Source organism: Pimephales promelas, chromosome 9 (assembly GCF_988280905.1).
Source record: "Pimephales promelas chromosome 9, fPimPro1.hap1.1, whole genome shotgun sequence".
Taxonomy (NCBI): domain Eukaryota; kingdom Metazoa; phylum Chordata; class Actinopteri; order Cypriniformes; family Leuciscidae; genus Pimephales; species Pimephales promelas.
Window position 1 is genome coordinate 4040176 of NC_142777.1, and position 10644 is coordinate 4050819.

At 42.1% G+C, this 10644-nt stretch overlaps 1 protein-coding gene across 1 annotated transcript; it reads right to left on the reverse strand.

Annotated features, from left to right (window-relative positions):
- fgf16 (fibroblast growth factor 16) lies at positions 1-10308 on the reverse strand. The gene is made up of 3 exons (XM_039694137.2): positions 9452-10308; positions 6460-6563; positions 1-1453 (listed from the first exon to the last, which is right to left on the reverse strand). The coding sequence occupies exons 1-3, from the start codon at positions 9711-9713 to the stop codon at positions 1208-1210; spliced, it is 612 nt and encodes a 203-aa protein (XP_039550071.1). The 5' UTR covers positions 9714-10308; the 3' UTR covers positions 1-1207.
- Between the last annotated feature and the right edge of the window lie 336 nt (positions 10309-10644).

Genomic DNA, 10644 nt, shown 5'->3' on the forward strand with positions numbered 1-10644 from the left:
GGTACAGAGAATCCTTGCAAATATGGTCAATGACAATAAACAATAGCAGGACAATTTTATTGTCAGTCATTCAGATCGAATGGTTTAGCCCTTCTGTTTATTTCAGTAGAATCTACAGTTCCAATAACTTCAAGTTCATTACAAAATAGAGCCTTTGAAATAAATAAATAGATTTATATATAGATTTATAATTATACTTTATATGTTGAAAATAAATATATTGTACATCTTATAAATAGGTTTGTCCATATTTACATGTCTTTCACTTACATTTTAGTAATGTTCCTGACAACCTGAACATTATAAGTCACTCTTTGTCAAATGACCAAAGCCTCTACCGAACCCTTCAGGAAGCGCCATACGTTTTCTCCGTTTGCTTTGAAAGTGGTTAGTTGTGTTTGCTGTTTCTACAAAATTTGTAAGGTTTGACCTCTCCCGAACCTTCAAAAGCGGTAAATCTAAGCCCCTTTTTTCCAATTATTATAAAGCCTTAATAGTTTTTTTCCACAATCTCACAATTCGTTCAAAATTGATATCGTTTCAGTAGAAGCTGGTCATTGTTCTTCAAAGCGTCTTTCTCTTCTTAAGTGCCCTGAAAGCTATATTTAATTTGAAAAGCTCTTGCTTTGCATTCGTCCTACGGGGAAGTCGGGGTAACTCCCCGTCCCCATCTTCTTGCTAAGTGCTGCGTCATGACCTTTCAACGTGAGATCCGCCCCAGAGTTTATCTTTACAGTCACAGGTGGTTTGACTTCCTATGCTCAGTTGCTCAATACATTTAGTTGTAGACCATAGTTTTTTTCCAGTGAGAAAATGGCCAAAACGTGGTTCACTTTACAAAAAAGCGTGGCTCGCACAATGACTGCAGAAAGGTCGATTGTATGACACATGTGATGAGGCCCTGAAGTCAACACCTCTTCCTCAAGACATCTTTTGGCTCCAGCTTTTGATGCAGGAATGTTCCCTCTTCTCTGTGGTTTAAAACCCATTAAGAAGAGGAAACGGAGCCATCCAGGACACACACGTACTGTTTATCTCAATCACCATTGGAGAGGGCCTCCTCATTTTGGACCAGAACCCAAATATAAACAGCTGTGAGGCGAGAGAAGTAGGGTCTTGTATTTCTTAATGTTCTACAGAATCCGTCTTTCCCATCAAGCAACTCTACTACACCTCTCCAACACAGCGACTCCGATGGATGCTCTGGTCACCTGTGCTGGAACAAGTCTCTGTACGCTTGGGGTATCTTCTCGATTTCAACAGGTCTGGGCAGGAAGTGAGTCAACTTCTGATGCTTTTTAGTCCTGCCGCCTTCTCGGGGCGAGCCGTCCTTGTTCAGAGCCACGTAATAGTATCTCCCAGTGTCCGCGTGCTTGTAGAGTGTAGACGCATAGGTGTTGTACCAGTTCTCCTCGAATTGCTCACGGAACACACACTCTGCCATCAGCTTCTTCTGCAAGGCAGACGGAAAGAGACAAAAACATTGTTTCGGTTATCTGGATATGGTCAGTTGCAGTAGCATTAAGTGTTGTCTAAGTACCGACTTCGGTGCCAGGTCAGTATTGAAATTTTAAACAGGTGATGAAGTGAGAAATCAAATTTTCCTTGAGCTTTTGATATCTTATGCTACGTTCACACCGGACGCGAATCGCGCCTGACACGTCTAGTTTGACGCTTGGCCACTTTGTGTTAATTTGCGTGTCAAGAGTGAAACTGGCGCGCGTAAAAACAAAAGTTTGAAGCGAAATTTACGCGCGTCAGAATCGAAATCCGTTGGCAGCCATTAATTGTTTTTATGTCGACGAGCATTCATCAAGAGAGTTACCGCTCTGTATTTACTCTGGAGAGCAGAACAGCGGCGTGGGGATCATCGTCGCCGTATATTTGTGTCCACCGGACCCTTCAGAGCCGAACCGTTTGGCGAGTTTCACCATTTGCTCGCTCCAGGAGCTGCGCTGGATGACGGCCGCTGTCAGCGATACTTCCGCCTGTCCCGCGCCCAGTTTGATGACATGTTGTCCCGCATCGGAGCGAGGATCACCCTCGCCCTCATCGATCTAATCTAGCTGTCATTTATTTTTGTTTTGATGATAAATAGAGCCAGCCTTCAAAAGTTATTAACCTGTCCTGTGATTTTTTTTTTCTCTCTCTCACGTCCAGACACGAATTTATGCACATATGTTGATTGTCTTTACATAAAACAATTTCATATAATCTAGCTATGGAATGAATAACAATTAATACAAAATGAACATGTCTCGTATATAGAAATAATGTTTTAAGTGATAAAACATTTGCTTTGTTGTGCATAATCCCACCATGCATTTAGTCATATTAACAAAATAATTTATTGAAGCATCCAGACACTTCACCACGTGAGCAAGCAGCTAGGCTCCTGATTGGTTAACGCGGCGCGAATTCACGCCAAAGTTCAGATTTTTCAACTCGAGCGGCAGACGCGAATTCGCGTCAAACGCGTGAATGCACAAATGGCACGCGCGAATGAGGCGTATTCGCGTCTTCCGCGCCTCGCTCCACGCCTCATTCGCGCCGCAGGAATTTTTCATGCGCGTAAAGCGTCTTTGCATTGACTTAACATTGAAATCATTCGCGCCTGACGCGCTATTCGCGCCCGGTGTGAACGTAGCATAAGAGGTCATCATCATATTATTATTATAAGAAAATCATAAGTTTCAGAACTGAAAACGTCCTTGTTAGTCCAATAAAAGCTTTTATTGTCTCTAGCCTCTTGCAAACGAATCGTTTTTCAAAGTGAGGAACTATAACGTCAAAGAGGATAAAACCCCACCCCCGCAGAAGAAGATCAACGCCTACTTCAACACGGCCGGTTAAGCCCCGCCCACCGATTCGCGCATTACACGCATAGCTAAATAACATAGGCCTACCTCGTGATGACAAACCGGGTCGACGATGAAACTCATTATAATATGCAAAACTGTTATCCACTCACAGCAGTGGGCGTTTACTTCCAAGTCTTAAGTGCGAGACGCCCATAAAAACCGAGCGTTTTTGAGCTAGGCTCAAAACTAGGGTAGAAAATAGCTTATTACTTATACATTTTGATGTTTTTTAATGTTAAAAACCAAGCGAACGTCATAAGTTGACCTCAGAAAACAATATAAAAAAAATTAAAAAGCCAGTTCATGACCCCTTTAAAATTGTGACGCTTTGAACGGAATCGTCAACACCTCTGATTGGCCGTTGTGTTCACGCGCTCATCGGATTTGTCTGTGATTGGCTGAAGTGTTTTGAAAGCGGGAGCACCGGTCCACTGATAGACGCCTGCTTTCAAACGCTCCCGTCTGTATCGGTGTAAGCGCTCGGTGAAGAGCGTCATTGATGTGTATTTACAACATGTTTTTGAAGCGCCAAACATTGTAGCCAATCACAGACAAATCCGATGAGCACGTGAACACAATGGCCAATCAGAAGTGTTTATGATTCCACTCAAAACGTCAATTTTTTAATTTCAGTACTGACTTGGTACCCAAGTAGGTACTTTTTGCCAACTCTCGTAGCATTATTGAAAAGATCCATGTTAAACAAGCTTTGCCTAAAATGGTGGTGCCCAGTCCGGAAGGGCCACCTGGCGACAGAGTTTAGCTTCAACCCAAATTAAGCACACCTCAGCCAACTAATCAAAACCTTCAGGATTACTAGAAACTGTCAGGCAGCAAGTTGAAGCTAAACACTGCAGGAAGGATGGCTTCTTCAAGGAGCAGGATTAGACACCCCTGAGCAATGAAACTTTTAGAGACAATGTGAAATTAAGTGTAAAATTGTTGTTCTGTCCTGACCCAATCATAAATATCCTAGAAATCTAGCTGGAAATCTTTGCTCTGTCCATCAAGAGTCCAGTCTAAGTGCATTTGACCACATGTTTAAGAACTAAAATACGCCTCCCATTTCCAAACCTCCAGATGCGCTGGAAAGCATGAGGGTGTGAAGACGTGGTACTGTTTCTTTCTCACAGTGCACAGTTTACCCTTGTCACCATCGCAAAATGTGTGGAGTGGAAACTATCTTGAGACCAGACGGCAGGTGCTCGCTGCACCAGAGGAGGGAAAGTCATTATGGGCAAGCGTTGCCGTTTACACCCAAAATCATTCTTCAAAACTGCTAACCTTTTTGTCTGCTTCCCCCATGATGCAGCAAGCTCTCTCGCACAAACACGGCAGCTTGAGAGAGTCTGTGTGGGCTGCTACTACTGCACCACTGACAGAACTCCATGAGCAATGACTTCGGGTTAAGCAGGTGAACATTTGCTGGCTGACTACACGGCCGAGAACAATAGAAGACACTGGGGCTACATCATGTTTCCTGCCAAAGAACAGTCATGCAATGGGCCAGGTTCAAGTCTTGGTGTCGAGACAATACATTTAAAATTAGTTTTTAAGATAAAGTCAACTTTAAAAGTTCTGTTAAATCGTTTAAACGGTTGGCCGTGTGAACTTTTTTCAAAGGTAAAAATACAAATAATGACTGTACGGCTGCTTAATTTTAGAAGTAAAGCCATTTGGAGTAAATAATGCTCCATGCACGGGATTCACCTTTAGATTCAGGAAAGTTAGTTTACTCACCCCCATGTCATCCAAGATGTCCATGTCTTTCTTTCTTTAGTCAAAAACCAATCAAGGTTTTTGAGGAAAACATTCCAGGATTTTTCTCCATATAAGCCCCTTTTCCACCAAAGCATTGCCTGCGTGCGAACCAGTTCTTTGTGTTTCGACAGCCAAAGAACCGGTTCTCGGCCAGGAGAACTGGTTCCAAAGCGGCACCAACTCTTTGCTGGACTGGAACCGTTCTTTTACCACGTCATGCTTACGTCGGGTTCTGGGGCGGGTTTAGATGTGTTCTAAACATCTTTTCTGACCATAATAAAGGATCGCAAAACCAAGAGAAACATTTGCAGAAACACGATGGAGTCCGCCGTTGTAATTGTTATGCTTGAAGTTAACGCAAGCGATTCTATTTTTGTAATTTTTTTTATTGAAGACATTATAAGCAAAGAAGAAAACAGTCACAAACAAATAAGTGGAAAGAAAAAAAGACACAAGACAGGGGTACATAACTTATCAGAAAAAAATCCATATCAAACGAAAAGATTAAAAGACTTACATATTTCAATTGTACTTGCAAGCGTTTCTAGCTAAGACGTATGGCGACGTACACAGTGACGTAACAACGTCATTCCCTGGGCGCTCTAGTCAGTGGAAAAACAAATAGGTTCTGAAGCGGTTTGCGAGTTGAACCAACTCCAAACCAACTTTGAACCGGCACCAGTCCCGAACCAGTACTTTTTTTGGTGGAAAAGGGGTAACAGTAACTTTTAACGGGTTAAAAGTCCAAATGTCAGTTTTAGTGGCGCTTTAAAGTCTCGACACAATCCAAGCTGAGGAATAAGAGTCTTATCTAGCCAAACCATCAGTCGGACCTTCAACCTGTTGGTTCCCGTTGAAGTCCGCTGTTTTCCTCACAAACCTTGATTTCTTTTCAACTGAAGAAAGAAAGACATTGAACATCTTGGATGACGTGGGGGACAGGACATAATCAGGAAATGTAACTTCTGAAGCGAACTACTCCTTTTCTAACTGTCTCCTTGATCACACTGCAACACGACCTGCATTTAAATCTGCACAGTAAACCTAGGCCCGAGTCTTCAGGTGATTTGCAGTGCGATTGCATGCTGACATTCATTTACAGTCTGATTTAATGGGATGTTATCGCGTTACACGTGAAGTCATCTCGTCTTGCTTTAAATAGGTTTGTTTTAACTCGGGGTCCACAGAAACTGACTGGGGCCCCCGCTTATTGTCTCTGGAAATCTGATAGCTTGTTTCTCCCGCATGCATGGCAAAGTCTGCGGAGGGGGAGGCCAGGCGCATTTTCCTATATATGGTTCTCTATGCTAGCATGCAAAAAGTCAGTCAAATCCCGCCACATGCCTTTATCTCCTGGTCTCCGTTTCAATCAGCACTCCAGCAGAGAAAAGCGCGGTCCTCGCGCAACACGCGAGAGCTCTCAGCTCGTATATCCACGATATGTGGGTGTGTATACGTTACGCGCTTCATGTGTTCCTGGAAAATATGTAAATATTTTAAGTATGGAGCGAAATGAAGAGGCAGTTTTTCTTCTCTGAGATTGAACGCTCTGGCCGAGAGCTTGTTCTTATGTGGAAAAAAACAAGGTGAGCCACACGGGCTACAGACCTCGATCAGAGGTCAGTGGAAACACTGCTTGTTTTGTCTGGTTAAGTGTTTTTTTTTTTATTGTACATCTACATCATATGGGGAACAGACTATGAGCCGGTGGGTGGGTTGTCGTTCGCTCCTCATTCCAGCTTCGACTGCATTCCTATTGAAACACTTCATAGAGCAGAACCTTCTGTTGGTGGATGTTGTTTGGAGTGTGTGTGAGCACTACAGGGGTTTGACTTACCGACCCATAGAGTTCACCTTTCTCATTCATCCCCAGATAAAGACCAGCATCCACGCCTCGTATGCTCACCAGCCCGACGGCCAGACTGATAAACTCCAGAATACCTGCCAGACAACAACACTCGTCAGACATTGACCAGACACCCTTACGACTGTATACGCGAGAGTCTTTAAGTAAGATGTTTCAGAGAGCTTTTTCCCCAACTTAAACCAAGGTAAGTTGCCAAGCTGGTGGTTAGCTGGTTAGCCAACTGGTCTCTCAGTCTGACGAGCTGACAAATGTCCAAAACCACCGAAGCTCACCAACCAACCAATGCTATGACGTTTGACTGGATTATGTTTTTGCTTGTATTGTTTTCCATCAAGAATAACTGATGTTTAAACTCGCCTCTACTTTGAGAGTTTTTGGTTTTTTAAAAGATCACCTCAAAAGGAAGCTTTCAGCAGACTACTGTCTAAAAAATGTGGCACCATCTAAAAGGACAGGAAATTAAAGTCTTGTTGCGAACACTTTGATCATGTGCACAACACAAAAGTCAAAAGTCTCTGCTTGAATCTGAGTAACATCTCCCTTTGTTTCGCTGACTTATTGAAGTTATCTGCATCCACGGTGCCTTCGTGTCAATTTTCAGGATATGAGCCCAATCTCGGCCCAAACCAGCTGTTCACGCGCTCTTGATTAAAGACTAAAGCAAAAACTACACCTTTGTGGCCTTTTACCACCACCTGGACCGAGTATGTTGTGATTTGGATGCCAAACGACGACACCGAAAGCTCTCTGAAGCTGGGTTAAGCAGAAGCACATTTCATATGCGTTTAATCAAAGACGCTGCCAGCTTGCAACATTACCGACAAACGGCTCGCGTTTGCCAGAAGGATGCCAGAAACATGACCACGGACCACCCAATCCAGTGAAGCAGCTTGTCTCAGCCTAAAAACAAGCATTACCGCTGGATTCCACAGTGGTCATGCTTTAATTTCGAGCTATTCCCGTTTTCGAAGCGAGGCCTGCACCTGCACCATGATTACGGATCACAGCAATGCAAAATTGTTTATCATTGTAGTACCGAGAACTCCTTGACTGATTTATTAGTGCTGTAATTAGTAGTGTCTGTGCCTGCGTCGGCCGGGGTCCTTTGAACACGTTTTCGGAGAAAAACAGCCTCATGCTGTGAGCTTGTTTTCCACTGCAGAGGAGCACCTGCGTCCCTTGACCCTGTGCCGGAGTTCGCCGAGGGCAATTCCAGTGTACGACTGAGATATGCTGCTCTCATCTACGGGCGGATTGACATACAGCGGTCGCAAAACAAAATATCAAAATCTGCTCTCAAACGCTCTTCCAGCTTTTCTTACAATAGTCCTTTTAAAATCTGGTGATTTTTAGTGGTTTCACAATCACATTTCCATCTCAATTTTTGACACTTTATCTTGTATCTAACAAACCTCTTCTGCTTTTAATGATTCATGTTAAAAGGTTGATTGTGCTATATGTCTTTACTATAAATGACCCTTGGTTATTTTGTTGTGTAATGCTCCTATACTTGTGTAATGTTCCTGTGATTCCTATACATTAACTGTTCAAGCACTTTTAGGGCACACTGGGTGTAGATTCTGACATGGGACGCGTGAATTTATCAATATTGTAAAGAAACTTTCCTTCTTGTACTCCCTGACTACAGATCTACAGCTTCACTTGAAATCTACTCATGATCTGCTAAATTTAACGTTTCAAAATGTTTGTTTTTTAACTTCATAGTTAAGAAACAGTTCGTTTTAGGATTTGTCCTGAGGTGGACTTTCCCTTTCCTTCACAATGACTGACTGCATTTGATTGACTGATTGGCTGATTATTCGCTCACTGAATCAGGAGGGACATTTTTGGACGTTAAACAGGTGCAGTTTTGTCAGGTCTTTAATAATGCATTTTATGAGTGTAATCCAAGTTTAAATGTTATGATATTGTCATTTTTGTGTACATTTTTGTGTATACCTACTTAACAATATGTTGCCCATGTATACCCAGAAGTGAGCCAAACCTGACAATCTCTCAAAACCTCATTTGTAAAAACAAAGTAAATACAGTTTTTTTTATTGTAAAAATGCAGAAAGTTTTCAGATAGGGTTAGATTATAGTATTTATAACTATAGCTGTGTGTGTGTATATATATATGAAGAGTTCAGATGTAAAAGCCTCTAAGTGCCATTTGAAATTTTCTTCTATAATCATTTTTATCAAGCTTGTATATTTAATTTCAGTGATTTCACTTAAATGGCAATGATAATTACCTATTAATTGTTATTTAAGTGAAATGACTGAACTTAAATATACAAGTTTGATAAAAATCATCATTAAAGAAGAAAATTTCAAATGGCATTTAGAGGCTTTTGCATCTGAACTCTTCATATATATATATATTATAAAAGCAGAAGTCTGTGTGTGTAAATATCAGCATTATTACACTGCAAAAAATATTTTCAAGATTTGTTATCACAACATATTTTCTTTTGTCAAATCAACTTGAATAATTTATTTAGTTCAGATAACATATGATGATTAAATCATTCTCCTTTATTGCATTAACTCACTTTTTCCAGTTCAATGAACTTAAAATTTTAAAGCAAGGTTACTTACTTTTTTAAGTTAAACCAACAATATTTTTTTACAGTGTATTTTTTCATTAATAAACAGATTAAAGTGCCCTGATCTTGTAGAAAGTCTTGTCTTTGCTACATATAAACTCCTTGTTAAGTGTCAAACGGCACATCCCATCCGAAACAGTAAGTAATGTTTATTAATTTAGCTTGAAATGGCAAAATGCAATTTATACATTAAAAAAAACGTTATAAGACAGAACGTTTTAATCCTCCAGGACTCTCCCTAAAATCGGACAAGGCAGCAGTTTCCCAGAGAGACTTTTAAACACACACCTATGATGCCCCAAACCACGGCTGACTGACGAGGAACGGATGAAAGGGTTGGATGGAGTTCTCACCGAATCTGCTGTGGTCCTGTCTGGTTCCGTGCACCGTCCCGTTGGGGAATATCTCCAGCTGGAAGCCGGTGCGGCAGTAGAGCTGTCTCCTGCGCAGGATGCCCTTCAGGTGGCCAAAATCCGTCAGCGATCCGCGCTGCAGTCTGCCCTCAATCAGACCCAACCTCTCATTCAAACCATCCGACAGAGGCACGTTCCCCAATGCTGGAAAAGCCTGCAAATCCAGATCGATGCTCCCGAGAAATCCGGCCACCTCTGCCATGACGAGGAAACTTTAGTGTGTTTAGAGAGCGGAGAGGAGAGAGACGCTCTTTTCATCTGTGATCAGACTGAGCGAGTCATTTATATAGACATCCATATCCTCCCCGAGCCACGCCTGGATGACATCCCTGCTGCTTCACCTTCAGCATGTCAACGGAGAGCTTCTGCTGAGACTCTCACAACTGATGCTGGCTGTCTGTCGGAGCGCACGCGTGTCTGGAGTCCGTCCGTGCGCGTGAACTCCCAGCCCGCAGAAAGTCCTGAAGAGAGGATCAGTGACTAAATATCAAACCCTCTCAGCGCGAGAAGTTCTGACACAGTCTCTCTCTCTCTCTCTCAGTGTGTTTTATGGGTCTAATCGCAGTGACTGGAGTCAGAGGATCAGTCTCTTTCACTAGAGGAGTTCAGGCTGCGTCTCAAACTCTCATCTGCTGCCTCTCTCTCTCTAGATTGCATTTCTGTCCGTCCCGCAGTTCTGGGCATCACAGGCACTTGCAGAAACTTGTTGCTCGGTGAAATGCGCACCTAGACATTATTTTGGGTATCAAAGGTGCGTGCAGCAACCTGTAGCCTAACAGAGCTGCCTACCTGAGTGTCTGCAACAAATGACAACAGATTGGGGCATAACAAAACCTAGTGAACTGCCTACCTAGACAACATAATTGAATATTATAATGGATATATACAACATTTCTTACAACCCGGCATTTCATTTGTTTTAGCATTACAGGCATCTTCTGAGTTAGAATAAGAATAATTAGCTGACACCTTGTTTTTTTAGGCTACAGAGGCCCAAAATTAGCAAAAGTATGCAGTGTGCGTTACCGATATTTATAGTCATTGAAAATAATATGAAATGCTGATTGTAATGTAAATCAATGAGATTATACAGTATACAACACCTCTTAAATAAAATGCATTATATTATACAT

What these genes read in the sequence shown, in the direction of transcription:
- fgf16 (XM_039694137.2), bottom strand. Translation starts at nt 9,713, where the DNA reads ATGGCAGAGGTGGCCGGATTTCTCGGGAGCATCGATCTGGATTTGCAG. An exon ending in ACAGGACCACAGCAGATTCG is followed by an intron (nt 6,564 to 9,451) that starts GTGAGAACTCCA and finishes GTTGTCTGGCAG; the next exon opens with GTATTCTGGAGTTTATCAGT. An exon ending in AAGGTGAACTCTATGGGTCG is followed by an intron (nt 1,454 to 6,459) that starts GTAAGTCAAACC and finishes TCTGCCTTGCAG; the next exon opens with AAGAAGCTGATGGCAGAGTG.